This window comes from Natrix helvetica (assembly GCF_964273705.1).
Source record: "Natrix helvetica genome assembly, chromosome: 6".
NCBI lineage: Eukaryota > Metazoa > Chordata > Lepidosauria > Squamata > Natricidae > Natrix > Natrix helvetica.
Genome location: NC_138553.1, coordinates 81,380,157 through 81,397,976, shown reverse-complemented (window position 1 = coordinate 81,397,976; position 17,820 = coordinate 81,380,157). Strand labels below are relative to the sequence as shown.

The 17,820-nt window shown below is 43.7% G+C and overlaps 1 protein-coding gene across 8 annotated transcripts in view; it reads left to right on the top strand.

Annotated features, from left to right (window-relative positions):
- Positions 1-17,820, top strand: part of MAGI2 (membrane associated guanylate kinase, WW and PDZ domain containing 2) — a 498,445-nt gene that overhangs the window by 441,065 nt on the left and 39,560 nt on the right. For 4 of the 8 annotated variants that reach the window (XM_081957507.1, XM_081957512.1, XM_081957511.1 and 1 more), the window contains 5 exons: positions 3,252-3,283; positions 4,139-4,328; positions 8,693-8,734; positions 11,735-11,826; positions 16,365-16,557. In XM_081957507.1, the coding sequence (XP_081813633.1) occupies positions 3,252-3,283; positions 4,139-4,328; positions 8,693-8,734; positions 11,735-11,826; positions 16,365-16,557 (549 nt within the window). Of the gene's footprint in view, positions 1-3,251; positions 3,284-4,138; positions 4,329-8,692; positions 8,735-11,731; positions 11,827-16,364; positions 16,558-17,820 lie in introns of all 8 variants that reach the window. The other 4 variants (XM_081957510.1, XM_081957508.1, XM_081957513.1 and 1 more) reach the window with 2 other exon arrangements.

Genomic DNA, 17,820 nt, shown 5'->3' with positions numbered 1-17,820 from the left:
ACAGAAATCATGCACATGTGCAACAACTTGTCCACACCTATCATATAATGCAATGTGTGTGTGACACCCCCCATGTCCCCCTGTGCATGCACACTGCACCCCCATGCATTCCCCCAATCTCCACGCCTGCATGCATGACCCTCCTGCCCCCCACCCATGTGTGCGCTCCAGCCACCTGCGCATGCGCAGCAGAGATCCAAAAATCAGCTGGCCGGCAGGAGGCGCACTACATGCACAGTGGACCTGAGCTGGGATGACAAAGGTTAGCCATCATGGAATTAGGGTATCAAACTTGTTGCCTGCTACCTTCTTCCTAGTACAACTTCAAGGAGCCCTCATTAGTAGGGCTAACAGTATGGAAGACCACAAGTCCTGCAATAGATCTAACTATCTATAGAAGAGAAATATTTGTAGCTCAGGGTTGAGTTGAGCTATTGAATCCTTGGTGCTCTCAGAGCTTGGTGGTTTTCATGCAGACGTTTCATTACCCAGACTAAGTAACATCAGTGCACTGATGCTGTGACCTAGTTTGGTAACGAAAGGTCTGCAAGAAAACCACCAAGCTCAAGAGATCACATCTAACTCTCTCTCAAATTACCCAAGTGATCTGGAACAAGTGAACAGCTAATTTTTAAAGTGTATATGCTATCTTGAAGGAACTACCGGTACTTTAAAAAATTAGAAACACTAGAAAAAGAGTCTGTAAGGGAAATGGGTGGTTAAACAGATAGAAGATAGATAGATGGGAGAGAAAGAGACTGAGGAGAGAGAGAGAGAGAGAGAGAGAGAGAGAGAGAGAGAGAGAGAGAGAGAGAGAGAGAGAGAGAGAGAGAGGATGGATGGATGGATGGATGGATGGATGGATGGTAGAAAGACATTGATTAAGGTGATAGATGGTAGGTAGGTAGGTAGGTAGGTAGGTAGGTAGGTAGGTAGGTAGGTAGGTAGATATGAGAGAGAGAGAGAGATGAGAGGGGGGGAAGAGAGAGAGAGACTGAGATGAGAGAGAGAGAGGATGGATGGATGGATGGATGGATGGATGGATGGATGGATGGATTATAGAAAGACATTGATTAAGGTGATAAATGGTAGGTAGGTAGATGATAGATGATTGATAGATAGATAGATAGATAGATAGATAGATAGATAGATAGATAGATAGATAGATAGATAGATGATAGATAGATGATAGATGATAGATAGATAGATAGATGATAGATAGATAGATAGATAGATAGATAGATAGATAGATAGATAGATAGATAGATAGAAAGAAAAATAGACAGGCTCGAGAGAGAGAGGAGAGAGAGAGAGAAAGAGAGAGAGAGAAAGAGAGAGCGGAGAGAGAGACTTAGGGGGGGAGAGAGATGATGGATGGATGGATGGATGGATGGATGGATGGATGGATGGATGGATGGATGGATGGATGGACAGAGAGAGACAGACAAGAGAGAGAGGAGAGAGAGGGCGAGAGAGAAAGAGAGCACAAGATGATACAGAGTAAGATATCAATAAAAGACTGGGATTTTTGCATACTCGGCGTCATAAAAAAAATTATAGGACTAACTTAACCCAAAAGCTGGCTTCCTGTCTCTCTGTTCAAAACTTTTCCTGTTCACTAAATTTATGAACATTATGACATGCAAACAATACTTCAAAGCAGCCTTGTTGTAACACTGAAAAGCTGAAGGATTTGTTACAGTCTTCCATCCTAAGATGAAAAGAAAGAAGCACATATAGCAGTAAAGGAAGAGACAGCTATTTGTCATGTACAGTGTAGGTCTTCCATCCAGGCTGAGACCGAGCCTTGGAGATTTAAATTGGATTCTGCTTTTACAAAGGTGAGCATAAAAAACAGATTTAGTTAATGTTTGGGTATGTGTGCGCTTCATCCTTTCAGTGGATAATCTGCATTTAGGCAACTTACACAGTTAAAAATGTTTCCAGTGAAACGTTTAGGAATCAAACTTGATATGCCACCCAGTTCGCCAAAGATGGCTTACAGGCGTTGAATAAAATGTAGTATAGAACATTGAAACACTAAATAAAGATCTTAAATTTAGAAATGCAATTAGAATAAAATTAAGAGAGGGAAGGAACAAGGTGCAAGTAGGGAGGAAGTGGGGTATTCTCTACTCCATCAGCCACCTCCAACCTGCCACACCCACACTGGGGAAGAGCGTAGAATAACAGAGTTGGAAGGGACCTTGGAGGTCTTCTAGTCCAACCCCCCACCCAGGCAGAAAACCCAGTGTCATTTCAGAAAATGGCTGTCCAACATCATCTTAAAAGACTTCCAGTGTTGGAGCATTCATAACTTCTGGAGGCAAATTGTTCCATTGATTAATTGTTCTAACTGTCAAGAAATTTCTCCTCAGTTCTAAGTTGCTTCTCTCCTTGATTAGTTTCCACCCATTGCTTCTTGTTCTACCCTCAGGTGCCTTGGAGAATAGCTTGAGTCCCTCTTCTTTGTGGCAGCCCCTGAGATATTGGAAGACTGCTATCATGTCTCCCCTGGTCCTTCTTTTCATTAAACTAGACATACCCAGTTCCTGCAACCGTTCTTCATATGTTTGAGCCTCCAGTCCCCTAATCCTCTTTGTTGCTCTTCTCTGCACTCTTTCCAGATTCTCCATATCTTTTTTACATCATGGCGACCAAAACTGAATGTAGTTATTCCAAGTGTGGCCTTACTAAGGCTTTATATAATGGTACTAACTTTACGCGTGATCCTGATTCTACGCCTCTATTAATGCAATCTAGGATCGCATTGGCTTTTTTTGGCTGCCACTGCACACTGCTGGCTCATATTTAAGTGATTGTCCACTAGAATGCCAAGATCCTCCTCAATCAACCCGTTGTATATTTGTAGATACTGTGGATAAATGTGGATAAATGCACAGGCTATCATCCAGATAGACAGATAACGTATTAAGCTAGGGAAAACCCTGGTGATACTAGCTTCTGGTTGTACTAATTAGAGATTTTTTTAAAAAAAAACTTTCTAATTTATTTTTTTTCTACTGTGGTGATTTATCTCTGACATTTGTTTTTAAAGATGAGAATGACTGAGTGTGAAATAATCTTTTTCCACATGTCCTGTGGTGGTAATGGATGATAAGGTGCCATCCCTTTCCTTTGTAATTCGTAGAAATGGAGATAAAGATGTCGGTAAGAATGATGACAAATTAATCATACTTGAGTTCTCATTACTTTTTCCTTTTGTTTCTTTTTTGTCTTTTCTTTTTTAGGATTCTTTTCACCATGGAAAACTCCAAAGCCTGTAAGTTTTTTTTTTTGTTTTGTTTTGTTTTTCCAAATTGTTGTTCTTAAAATGCATGGCGATAAGACTCATGGTTGAATAATAAATGAAGGAAATAATGCATGCAGGAAACAATAACCTGCATTGCAAGATTTTCAGGGTACCCTGCTGCCAAATATAGGAATATAAATCTGATGTGACAGTATTTGTTTCCAGAGAGTAAGTCATCTGTGTACCAAATTTGGTTGAAATTGCTCAAGGATTTCCAGAGTTACGCTGGAGCATACATACATACACACACCACACACAGCCATATATATTGTTATGTCAAAGCACCTGGTGTGCCGAAATATGGGAGAGAGCATACTGCTTCCCTTTTTACCTTTCAGCTCCACCCTGAAAAGGGAAGCAGTATGCTCCCTCCCATATTTCGGCACACCAGGTGCTTTGACATAACAATATATATGGCTGTGTGTGGTGTGTGTATGTATGTATGCTCCAGCATAACTCTATTTGGGCACACCAGGTGCTTTGACATAACACTTAATCATTTCTTTGGCTCAGCTGATAAGGGAGGAGAGCTTGTGGCTTAGAGGCTAATACAACTGCCTAATATATAAAAACAGCCCAGGTTCGAATCCCAGTAAGGGTATGGCTAGCTGATGAGAGCTAAATAGCTTGAGAAAGATCCATACTAGTCTCCCTTCATTTATTTATCGGCTGAGATGACAGCCCTGTACATAAGACCTGACGTTGAGTAGATATCTTCCAAACCATGTTGCCGAACAACAAGGCGGTGTAACCTGATTGAGAGAGAAAAGGCTATGGAGTTTGTCTGCAGGTTCTTAAGGCCTCGTTTTCTTTTATTCGTTGTAGATGATGGAAAAATGGGAGACCCAGGGGAGTCCACAGACAAGTTTATCTGCTCCAGTTGGGCCACAGAATATTCCCTTCCCACCAGCCCTTCACAGAAGCTCTTTTCCCGATTCAACAGAAGCCTTTGACCCGAGAAAGCCTGACCCTTACGAGCTGTATGAGAAGTCACGAGCTATTTATGAAAGTAGGCGTAAGTGGAAGCCATGGTCCACCTCTGCAGAATCCTTGGCTAAATGTCTATGGAGATTCTTAGTTATGCATGTCATGGTTATCCCAAAGGAGCCTTTTCAAATGGGCAACTGGACTTGGTTTCTCTTGGAAGATGTTTTGCTTCTCATTCCAAGAAGCTTCTTGTCAGGCTCTGTCACAACTGAAGAAGCTTCGTGGATGAGAAGCGAAACATCTTCAAGAAGAAGCAAAGTCTAGTTGCCTTTTGAAAAAGCTTTTTTGGGACATTCAAATTGGCCTAATGGAATTGAATGTTGTAACTAATCGTAAACCAGCTGACATTTTAATGTGTTATGGAGACCAGGAGGAGGAAAAAGAAACTCTTCATGCATTTGTCTTAAATTTGCTGAAGGCACCCCTGATGGTTAACTTCAGTAGGATCAGATGGAGAACGATACTGTGAGAAATTCTGTATATAGCCGTACAGAATAGACAGTGCACAGTCCACATGTGCTTTTCTGCTTAACTGCCGGAAAGAAGCAGGAAACTTTTTATACAAAGGAAAGACGTAGAGCATACCACAATTGCAACTACTGATTTATAAACACTGCCATCTGTGGTTGGATGAAGTCGTTGCACAAATTATGTGAACATTGTATTCCAACAGATGCAACAGTCATGTCTGGTGTTGTTCACCATTTGTGTTTGTGTAAATTGGTGCTCTGTGGAGAAATGCTTGCTTTGAACCCCCTCCCCACCTTCAATAGTTAAATCAAATCATAGACCACTTAATGTCGGGATGGTTTCACAATGCAGTTTGCCTTTGCTTGATGTATTTCAGAACGTCTTCATGTTTTTTGCAATGTTCAGTTGAAAATGATGCCATGGCTTTAGATTAAGATTATGAAATGTGCTTCCAACTAGTCTGTTATGTGTACAGGTTCATAGAGGTCATCTATACTGGAGGCTAAACCGTATGACGAATAGTTGTAGGAACTGGGAGCGTATTGAAGAGAAGGACTAGGGGTGACCTTATAGCAGTCTTCAAATACAGGTAGTCCTCAACTTACGACCACAATTGAGTCCCAACTATTCCATTGATGACTGAATCAGCTGTTAAGTGAATTTCGCCCCATTTTACGACTTTTCTTTGCACCTTTGTTAAGTGAACCACTGCTATTGTTAAGATCCGGTCACCTATTTGCAGGAATCGAAATCTTTCTGTGCCTCTTGGCTCTGGTGCTTCCATCTTCTTAAAAGTTATTTCAAGGAGAAAAGTGTATCAGTGGCTTTTCAACCAGTGGGATAGATGAAAGGATGAGAAAGAGACAGAGACAGAGACAGAGAGAGAGAGAGAGAGAGACAGAGGCAGAGGCAGAGAGAGAGACAGAGAAAGACAGAGGCAGATAGAGACAGACAGAGACAGAAATTAAACCAGATAAATGGACACCACATTTACAATATTGAGGTACAAACAAGAGAGAGGTACAAACTATTGTTTTATCCTCTTTTGTGAGGGAATTTCTTTTCCTATTCAAAGTTCAAAGTAGGAATGTATGCTCCTTTTCTGCATTTTGAGACCAACAGAAGGAAAGAAACCAATGTCTTCAGTCCTTTTGAGTAAGTGGGGATTTGAAAAGGTGACCCAGAAGCATCCGATTGATTGATTTTGGCTTCTAAGTATAGACTTCCCTAATGAGGCAGAGTAAAGTACTTGTTTCTAGAGTGGGGTTTATTTCTTGTAACAGTGAGGATGTTGTGGCTGGTGTCATTTGCACAGAACATAGAATAACAAGGTTGGAAGGGACCCTGGAGGTCTTCTAGTCCAACCCCCCCCTGCTCAGTTCACCAGAACCTTCTAATTCAGGGGTGTCAAACTCGCGGCTCGTGGGCCGGTTGCATCGCTTGCTGCTTGTGGCACCTGTGGCACTCGTTCCATAGGTTCACCATCACGGGTGTAGGGTCTCCTGCTTGGGCAGGGGGTTGGACTAGATGACCTACAAGGTCCCTTCCAACTCTGTTAATCTGTATCTGAATTGGATATGGAGGTTTCTGATATAAAACTTGCTTCTCGAATGGGACAATAATTTCCTGTATTTTTTTTTTTTTACCTTTCAAACATAATAGAAGAGTGATAGAATGACACACCGGTTACCCATCTTCCTCTGTGCAATCAATATTGGGTAAATATTTTGGCCAATTTGGGAACCCATCGATCAATATGGTCCAGGAACAATTCTGGAAATAAATTGCCCACAGCTGTTCTGCCTTTCTGTAAGCTGAGAAGGGTATTTTTTTAGCCTTGTTAAAGGAACCCGAGGAAGCCCAGAGAGAGTCATGTCTACAAGGCAGGTATCTGATGATGGTAAATAATAAAATCTCTGAAAAATATACAATCTTTTTCTAACTGGAAAGGTGCCAAACAGCTTAAAAAGCCCTTTGGGGGATCTGTGGAATAAAATGCCAGATTATAGACTTCTTTTTCCCCTCTTCCATAAAGTCCAGGGAGATTCTATTCAGATAGTTTATTTTGCCTTTTACTAATGTTTTCTAAGGAGATCCATTATTACTCCAATATCCAATATCAGGCAGTACAAGAACATCTAAACAGTATTCTGCTTTGTAGGGGTCTCTCTCTCTCTCTCTCTCTCTCTCTCTCTCTCTCTCTCTCTCTCTCTCTCTCTCTCTCTCTCTCTCTCTCTCTCTCTCCCTCCCTCCCTCCCTCCCTCCCTCCCTCCCTCCATCTCTCTCTCTCCCTCTCTCTCAACCCTCTCTCTCTCTCCCCCAGCTCTCTCTCTATGTCTCTGTCTCTCTCTCCTCTGTCTCTCTCACTTCTCTCTTTCCCCCCTCTTTCACTCTCTCTCCCATCTCTGTCTCTGTCTCTGTCTCTTCTCTCTCTCTTCTCTCTCTCCCCCTGTCTCTCTTTCTCCCCCTGTGTCTCTCTTCTCTCTCTGCCCTCTCTCTCCCCCCTCTGTCTCTGTCACTCTCCCCCCTCTGCCTCTCTCTCTCTTCTCTTCTCTCTCACCTCTTTCTCTCTCTCTCTCTCCCTCTCTCTTGACCCTCTGTCTCTCTCTCTTTTCTCTCCCCTCTGCCTCTCCCTGTCTCTCTCCCCCGCCTCTGTTTGTGTGTCTGTCTCTCTCTCCTCTGTCTCTCTCACTTCTTTCTTTCCCCCTTTTCTCTCTCTCACACACACACTTCTCTCTCACTTCTCTCTCTCCCCTGTCTCTCTTTCTCACCCTGTGTCTCTCTTCTCTCTCCGCCCTCTCTCCCCCCCTATGTCTCTGTCTGTCTCTGTCACTCTCCCCCCTCTGTCTCTCTCTCTCTTCTCTTCTCTCTCACCTCTCTCTCTTTCTCCTTCCCTCCCACCCTCTCTTTCTCTCTTGGATATGATGTAAGAGGCTTACCTCTTAGGAATACAAATTATGCCACTAACATCAGACAGAGTGTGGGGGGATTTGAAAATGCTTTAAGTCAAAAGATTTTCCCAGTTATTCTTCATCTTGGGATGAGAGTTACTCATCGTGACAAAATATTTTGGTGGCTTGTAGGATCTGACAGTAAATCCAGAAGCATTTTCAGAGATGTTTATACAAATACCAACACCAGAGGAAAGCACTGTGGATGTGAAACAATTGTGATTGCTGGCAAGGAAACCCCAGAGGAGTTTCATGCTAATGGAAAGTGTCAGTTGAACAGCCCATCGCTCTATTAACGGGTGCCTCAGTCTCTTAAAATATCAATTTTTTTAAGAGTCTTTACTTGCTTTTAGACATTTAGAGATTTTGCTCACACTCACATTCAGAGAGAGAGAACAGAATAGAATAGAATAGAATAAGAATAAGAATAGAATAAGAGTAGAGTAGAGTAGAGTAGAGTAGAGTAGAGTAGAGTAGAGTAGAACAGAACAGAATAGAACAGAAAAGAATAGCAGAGTTGGAAGGGACCTTGGAGGTCTTCTAGTCCAACCCCCTAGGCAGGAAACCCTACACCACTTCAGACAAATGATTATCCAACATCTTCTTAAAAACTTTCAGTGTTGGGGCATTCACAACTTCTGGAGGCAAGCTGTTCCACTGATTAATTGTTTTCACTATCAGAAAATGTCTCCTTAGGTCTAAGTTGCTTCTCTCCTTGATTAGTTTCCACCCATTGCTTCTTGTCCTGCCCTCGGGTGCCTTGGAGAATAGCTTGACTCCCTCTTCTTTGTGGCAACCTCTGAGATATTGGAAGACTGCTATCATGTCTCCCCTAGTCCTTCTTTTCATTAAACTAGACATACCCAGTTCCTGAAACCCTAATTTAGTACCAAGGCAGACAATAATATTGTATATTTCAATGTCTGGAGAAATGTACATTTTGTTTTTATCTCCCTGTTTTCTCGTTCAGAACAAGCACCTCCCAGGACTGGTGTACGAATGGATACTTCGGGCAAGTATTATTTTCGCTTCCTTGTGCTATCCATTCTTTCTCCCTTTTGTGACAAGATTTTAGCCTTGCTAAATCTCAGCTCAGAGCCACTGGAAACCCTGAGTAGCCAATGGCCATCCATCTCATGTAACTCATCTTTTGTGTGTTTCAACTGAACTACACCAAGAAGGTCCATTTAGTTAGAAATGCTGTAGGGTCTCCTGCTTGAGTGGAGGGTTGGACTAGATGACCTACAAGGTCCCTTCCAACACTGCAGTTCTATATTCAATGGGACAGAGGTTGCCTTCGGAAGTTGTGGGAGCTTCATCACTGGAAGCTTTCAAGAAGAGACTGGACTGGCATCTGTCAGAAAGGGTGTAGGGTCTCCTACTTGGGTGGGGGGTTGGGCTAGATGACCTACAAGGTCCCTTCCAACACTGCTAATCTGTAATCCAGTTTTACGACTTCTCTCCCCAAAGTTGTTAAGTGAACCACTGCAGTTATGAAGCTAGTAATACGGTTGTTAAGTGAATCTCACTTCCCCCTTGACTTTGCTTGTCAGAAGGTTGTAAAAGGGGATCACGCGACCCCCGGACACTGCAACCATCATAAATAAGATAAATGAATCTCTGAACTGATGATGTTACCTAGTTGAGTCTTGAAACGTCTGCCAGAAACCCACCAAGCTCAGAGAGCACCAAGCAACAATGAGCCACAAATATTCTCCTTTATTTCCTAGGATTTATGGCCCCTGTTGTCTCTTGTTTGAGGATAGATTCATTACGTATGCAAACCAACTCACCTATTACTTCATCCAGCATATATTCATATTTACATAGAAAACTGTTTCCATCGATCAAGTTTCTAACAAATGCCCACATTCCATCGCATTTGTCTTTCTCACTTGACGGGTGCACCAAATTTAGAATGTGTTTGTCTGATGGTTTAGGATATATAGGACATTATTCTTAATTCCTTTATATTTCATTCCAATCCATTGCATTTTACTCCATTTGACTATTTTAATCCACTGCATTCCGAATCTATTTCCCAGGTTATTACAGGTGTGAGGTCCATGTGTCTCATAATGTAAACATGTAATTTATAAGGGATGTAACTGTCAACAAATTCGAGAGAGATTTATATTCGTATTTGGGCTGTAGGTGTTAGCTTTAACTGCGTTTTGCTTTGTTTTTAGGGTTAATTTACCAGTAGATTTAAATATTTAAAGGTGTGCTAAACTCTCAACGTTTTCTAAACATAGAATACAATTATTTTAATGTCGAAGAGTTTTAATGGTGACCTGAAAGTGATTTACTTGCTTTGTTCTATTTACCATGTTCCCCTGAAAATAAGACAGAGTCTTATTTTCTTTTGACCCCTGAAAAAAGCGCTTGGCCTTCTATTGCAGATGACACCAAGCTGGCAGGAATAGCCAACACTCCAGAAGACAGGCTAAAGATACAGAAGGATCTTGACAAACTTGAACATTGGGCACTATCTAATAAAATGAAATTCAATGGTGAAAAGAGTAAGGTTCTACATTTAGGCAACAAAAATGAAATGCACAGGTACAGTATAGGTGGTACCTTGCTCAACAGTAGTAACTGTGAAAGGGATCTTGGAGTCCTAGTGGACAACCATTTAAATATGAGCCAGCCGTGTGCAGCAGCTGCCAAAAAAGCCAACATAGTTCTAGGCTGCATCAACAGAGGGATAGAATCAAGATCACGTGAAGGGTTAATACCACTTTATAAGGCCTTGGGAAGGCCACACTTGGAATACGGCATTCAGTTTTGGTCGCCACGATGTAAAAAAGATGTGGAGACTCTAGAAAGAGTGCAGAGAAGAGCAACAAAGAGGATTAGGGGGACTGGAGACCAAAACATATGAAGAATGGTTGTAGGCACTGGGTATGTCTAGCTTAAGAGAAAGGACTAGGGGAGACATGATAGCAGTCTTCCAATATCTCAGGGGTTGCCAAAAAAGAAGATGGAGTCAAACTATTCTCCAAGGCACCTGAGGGTAGAATAAGAAGCAATGGGTGGAAACTAATCAAGGAGAGAAGCAACTTAGAACTGAGGAGAAATTTCCTGACAGTTAGAACAATGAATCAGTGGAACAGAAGTTGCCTCCAGAAGTTGTGAATGCCCCAACGCTGGAAGTCTTTAAGAAGATGTTGGATAGCCATTTGTCTGGAATGGTATAAGGTTTCCTGCCTAGGCAGGGGGTTGGACTAGAAGACCTCCAAGGTCCCTTCCAACTCTGCTATTGTATTGTATATTTGCGGTTAAATGTTTTAGGGGAGGGCTTATTTCAGTGCATGCGCTCAAAAGCCCAATCAGGCTTATTATCCAGGGAGGTCTTATTTTCAGGAAAACGGGGTATTAATCAAATTTACATGGCCATCCGCCTGACAGAATGTGTCTCTGGGAATCTGTGCAACCATTTATTTTAATAAAATAGAAAAACCACATGGATAGGTTGTATAAAATTATCAACTGCCTCCATGGCAGTGTTGCCGCTGCTATGATTTGATAGTTGCAAAAATCTCAACGCCATGATTTTATCTGTTCGTGTTTTTAATCTGCTGTGGTGTCTTTTATTTTTAACGATGGATGATTGTTGGAGAATAGGCTGACACACACACCCTCTTCTTTGTGGCAGCCCCTCAAATACTGGAGTACTTCTATCATGTCACCCCCTAGTCCTTTTCTCTAGACTGGCCCTCTCCAATTCCTGCAACCGTTCTTCATATGATTTAGCCTCCAGGCCTTTAATCGTCTTAGTTGTCCTTCTTCGCACTTTTTCTCAAAGGCTCAACATTTTTGTTGCTTTGACCAAAACTGGATACAGGTGTGGCCTTAATATACGCACTAAGGCTGGGCCACTTGAAAAATTAATTTTGAAAAGTCCTTTGGAAGCTGTCACTCATTCCTTAGAGCAGTAGAGCCTTTTTTTTTTCATAAGTTCACCTACAAAGCAGAAATCAACTCTCAATCAACTGTTATCTCAAAGCAGGTTCCGATTACAAGGATTTGGATGTTCATCTTTGGAGGATGGAATCGGGATTTGGCTTCAGAATTCTTGGAGGGGATGAACCGGGACAACCGGTAAGTAGGTTCTTGACAACTCTGTGCAGTTGGTATCTGTATCTGTCAGTGACATGCAGTCAGGGGAGGCAGGGAGGCACAGCCTCACCGCTCTCATCATGAAAAGAAAAAAAATGTAAAAGGAAAAAGCTGAGCTAGTTGCTGCCTCACCGTGGATGACTCTGCTTAACTGTTAAAAAAAGCCTCTAAAAAAGCGCCCTCTACTATGAGGCAGGAGAACTGCATGCCTCCTCTAGTCTGACTTTAGGCCTTTTATGATCACTCGAGCAGAGTTAAGCAAGGGTTAAAAGCCTAAAAATTCCTGACGTAGGTGAGGCACGCAGTTCTCCTGCCTCATAGTAAAGGGCGCTCATTTGGGCGGGGCTTCTTCAGAGGACCCGAGGCAAGAGCAGAGTTGAAATCCTTTCTGAAACAGCTGGAAAAGGTACGTGTTTGTCGGAGGGAGGGGGAGGAATTCAAACTTCAAACTTCAAAGTGTAGTTTGATTGCAGGCAGAGCCACGTTGCCTTTTCAAACCTGTAATCAGTGAAGCTGGACTGGATCCTTCCGGGGCTGGGGGAAAGTGTGTGTAGTCAATCCAACGTGTGTGTGTGTGTGTGTGTGTGTGTGTGTTTGAGAGAGGGGGGAGGGAGGGAGAGAGGGAGGAAGGAGGGGAAGGGAGAAGAGAAAGAAAGAAGGAATCTTCTTTCGCAAAGGAGAAAAACCAAATGCTGTCGCTTTAAATCGGAACTGAGCATGCCTGGCTGTGGAATTCTGGGAGTTGAAGTCCACAAGTCTAAAAAAAATTGAAACCCACCACTGGGTCAGTGCCTTACCAGCCATAATCCTCACCGCACGTCACTGGTATCTGTCAGAAATACCCATATTTTTCAGAGTATAAGACGCAATGGAGTATAAGACGCACCAGTGGTGGGTTACTACTGGTTCGGATTGATTCGGCTGAACGGTAGTGGTTTGGCAGCTTGGGTCACTGGAACCAGCAGCAACTCAGGCCTGCCACGCCCGTAAACCGGTTCTCCGGGTGGTGCCTATGACACCGCCATCTTGTTTTTTGATTCTGCGCATGCGCAGAACCATTTCAACCGCCCTGGATATGCGTGTTCATTGCCTGCCAGAACCCACTCCTGAGTCACACCTTAGTTTTTGGGGAGGAAAACAAGAAAAAAAAATATTCTGCCTCTGCCTACCAGCACCTATCGGTATTCATCCGGCTTGCATCCTTAGCAAACAGCCTGGTCAGCTTCAGCACATTATCGCAGCCTGATTCAGCACGAGCAGCTGATTGGCGGGTGGATCGGCGTCCCGGAATACCTCTAATCAGCTGTTCCTAGAGGTGAACTTTAGCAACAGGTTCTCTGGTTGTGAGCGCAGGCGCGTTTGGGCTGATGCACAGCATCAAAAACACGGCTGATTGACGGAGGGCGCTCCAGTGAGTACAGCATGGAACTGTTCAGAAAAGGTAGCAGCTGTTCTGGGTTGCCATTTTGGCCTCTGCGCCTTGCCTTTTCAGCCTCTGAATGCTCCGTTTCAGACAGGTTCAAGGCTGCGGGGATCTCTTGTGGTGGTGCAGAGATTCGTGATGTATGACATGTTTGACCCCTCCTTTGACGCTCAGCCTGGTCATCTCCTACATACTGATGTATATCATTCAAAAAAAGGGGAGGGGGGGACAGTTGTGTGGAGCTGATGTCTTCTCCACTACTCTCTGTTTGTCTTTTATATTCGCTACGCTCTGAGGTTCCTCTTTATCCTGGGTGACAAAGAGTAAAAGAACACCTTTCTTTTCTTTTTATTTTATAGTTTTCTTTTCAAGGGCGCATGGGATCCTTCAGCGTGGAAGAAAACCATACGTAGACTTTAAAAATAATGGGGAAACCATTGTTTTATGTAGAGCAGGGGTGTCCAAACTTGGCAACTTTAAGACTTGTGGACTTCAACTCCCAGAATTCCCCAGCCAGCTCTGCTGGCTGGGGAATTCTGGGAGTTGAAGTCCACAAGTCTTAAAGTTGCCAAGTTTGGACACCCCTGATGTAGAGAACACCTTAGGATGGGATTCTCAACCAAAGTCAGTTGTTCATCAAGGAATTTTGGTGGGATGGTTTAAAAAAGGTGTATATTTTCACTGGAAAACTAGCCTCCTTCTTTAGGGTGTGATTAAGGCTCTTAAATGACAGCGCTAACATATTTGCCTACGAAGTAATCTAATATTGCTGCTCAGCATCCAAGAAGCAGGACTAATGGTGTGCCTTCACCACTGATTGATTTATGCACACGTCTATGCTTCCCTTATGATGTCTGTCAATGCTTCATCAGGTGAAGGATGACTCCATTGGAAAGCATTCCTCATTTCGTTCACGCTCTCGGTTGAGCTGACTTTTCGGTCAAAGGTGATTTTTGTTCACAACAGCCGAAGTGTATACGGTAAATATTGGCTGTGCAATCACCCCAAGGGTTGCGCTGAAGCCGGCAGTGACCCAGGCCTTCTCCCCCCTCCCCAAACTGGTTCTCCAGGTGGCGCCATAGGTACCGCTATCTTCTTTTTCGCTTCTGTGCATGCGCAGAACAATTTTTATTGCACTGCGCATGTGTGCGCAGCACACATCAAGCCCGAGCGCATGCACATGAGCGAACCAGCAGTTGTGGCCACCCCTGTCCTCCTCCATTCCACAAAACCCACTTCCTTCTACCACTGATGACATTACCTAGATGGGTCATGAAACGTCTGTGAGAATCAAGTTCAGAGAGTACTATGGACTGCATAGTCATCTCGTTGTCCTCTTCCTTCTCCTCCTCCATCTCCTTCTCCACCGCCTCCTCCTCTCCACAAACCCCACTCCCTTCTAGCACTGATGACATCATCTAGTTGGGTCATGAAACATCTGCAAGAATCAAGCTCAGAGAGTACCATAGACCGCATAGTCATCTAATCCTCCTCCTTCTCCTCTCCTCTTTCTCCTCCTCCTCTCCTTCTCCTCCTCCTTCTCCTCTCCACAAACCCCACTCCCTTCTAGGATTGATGACATTATCTAGTTGGTTCATGAAACATCTGCAAGAATCAAGCTCAGAGAGTAACAAGGACCACTCAGTCCTCCTCCTCCTCCTCCTCCTTCCTCCTCCTCTCTGCAAACCCCACTCCCTTCTAGCACTGATGACATTGAATAGTTGGGTCATGAAACATCCTCAAGAAAACCACACCATGCTCAGAGAGCACCAAGGACCTCACAATTCAACTCCGAGCGACAAATATTCTCTTCTTTTGCTTTCCTTTGCTTCATTTATTTAATCGTGTTACAGGGAAGGTCCTTAGATCCCCAGTTCCCCCATTACAATAGTCCATTATCAACTGTGCCAGCCCCCTTCCCCCAACTTTTGCAGCAGAGGAGCAAGTCAAAAGCCAGGTTCTCCAATTAAATGAGATGTCAAAAGATAACAACACAATTCACACACAACATTTATTTCTCATCTGCGGGAAGCGGAAACGTTCTTTAATAGCCCGAGTGTCTAATCAACGTTTTACAACATGAAATGTATTATCAGATTAAAATCGAGAGAAGCAAGCCCTACAGGAGCAGGCAATTGCAATTATCTTGTCACGCAGCCTTCCGGAGTTCACACACCACAACCACAATTTCTGCTAAAACACGACTTCTGGAGAAAGCAATTTCTCCAGCTAGGGCATGGGCCATAGGTTACCGGTACCAAATAAATCCTTTTTAAAAACCAAAATAGCTTTGCCCTACAAAACTCTACCCTGTTTCCCCGAAAATAAGACCTCCCTGGGTAATAAACCCAATCGGGCTTTTGAGCGCATGTGCTAAAATAAAGCCTCCCCTGAAAATAAGCCCTCCCCGAAAATATTGCAACACAGCAGCAGCCATGAAGTGACCACGCTCGCCACCTCCTGCACCTCAAAAATAATAAGACCTCCCCGAAAATACGGCCAAGCGCTTATTTCAAGGGTCAAAAGAAAATAAGACCCTGTGTTATTTTGGGGAAAACACAGTTTTCCCGGTCTCCTATATACTTACAGACTAAATTGCCTGAGAGTTTATATTTTTGAATTTTAAATCCATCCTTTAAAAGGGTTTAGGGACGCGGTGGCTCAGTGGTTAAGACTCTGTTGTCAATCAGAAAGGTTCGTAGTTTGGTAGTTCGAATCCCTAGCGCCGTGTAATGGAATGAGCTCCTGTTACTTGTCCCAGCTTCCGCCAACCTAGCAGTTCAAAAGCACGTAAAAATGCAAGTAGAAAAATAGGAACCACCTTTGGTGGGAAGGAAACAGCGTTCCATGCGCCTTCGGCGTTGAGTCACACCGGCCCCATGACCACGGAGACGTCTTCGGACAGCGCTGGCTCTTCGGCTTTGAAACGGAGATGAGCAGCGCCCGCTATGAATCCTATCACAAACCTACATGCACAAACACACAAAATCTGGATTGGACAAAAGGAAAATTATATCTACTCATTTCAGAATTCTCAGAAATTTGTCGTCTGATTTTGTATTTCCATTTCTCGCACCCCTTGTGTCTTCGGACTTAGATTCTGATCGGGGCCGTCATTGCGATGGGCTCAGCTGACAGAGATGGGCGCCTGCATCCTGGCGACGAATTGGTTTACGTGGACGGCATCCCCGTGGCTGGCAAAACTCACCGCTACGTGATTGACCTCATGCATAACGCAGCTCGGAACGGGCAGGTGAACCTCACGGTGAGAAGAAAGGTGCCACCTACAGGTGAGTTGAGAATTTGCAGGGAGGCCCTTTTTTTAAGTCAAGTTTTTTTAGTTTTATATATAAGTATTCTGAAGGTGGCTCAGTGGCTAAGACGCTGAGCTTGTCAATCAGAAAGGTCGGCAGTTCGGCGGTTCAAATTCTGAAAGGGAGTGAGTCCCAGCTTCTGCCAACCTAGCAGTTCGAAAGCAGGTAAAAAATGCAAGTAGAAAAATAGGAACCACCTTTGGTGGGAAGGTAACAATGTTTCGTGTGTCTTCGACATTGAGTCATGCTGGCCACATGACCACGGAGACGTCTTCAGACAGCGCTGGCTCTTTGGCTTTGAAACGGAGATGAGCATTGCCCCCTAGAGTCGGGAACGACTAATACATATGTGCAAGGGGAACCTTCAAGTATTTTGAATACAGGCATTTCATTTTACAAAAGAAAACAGAAAAATAACAGATATATTGATAGTAAATGATAATACATATAGTCAGACATCAGTGAGGCAGAAGAACAGCTGGAGCCTGTTCCCAGTGTGTGCATGCACAGAGTTGCCAGATGAAGGGAACAGCTAAAGAACAGGGGTCGACTCGGGAGTAAGGCCACAGGTGAACGATGAATGGCCCCTCCAAAAGGAAATAAAAGAGGAGTGAAAGGGGAGTGGAGTTTGCAGGAGGCAATTAGTTTGCTTAATTGGTACATGACATTCTGAGACTCCTGGCCAAGTTCTGCAGAGATCGGCCTGGCAGCTCTCCAAGCCAGAGAAGGTCTGTGACTGTAAATCCTCCCTTGAAAGACTTTGCTGGATGTGAAGGAGCAGAATTCACAGTCAATTAATGAAAGTGGTTTCTGTCGAGACAAAGAGTTTGCTTCATGCTCTTGGGAAGCCTCAGTCAGAACAGGAGGAGGAGGGAGAGAGGAGGAGGAGAAGTAGGGGGAGAGGGGGAAGAGGAGGGCAGGAGGAGAAGGGGGTGTTTGCAACACAGGGAGGTTTGCAATGATGACTGTATTAAAAAGTAACCAGGTCTTTTCTTGCCTTAAAGATTAACGCAGGAATTCTGCCATCAGCCTTAACAGATTACTCCCATCGCACATTCGTTTTTGCCGCAATCGGGGAAACGCAGCTTTCCTTTCGGACATTATTACATTAGTCACTTTTATTTGCAGCGCCTTGCCTAATGGGGCCTAAAATGCAATTTTGCCTTTTTCACAGCTGTCTTGCACTCTTGACAGAAGGTTTCCATGCACAATCTACTGTGTTCTTTTTTTTCTTCTTCT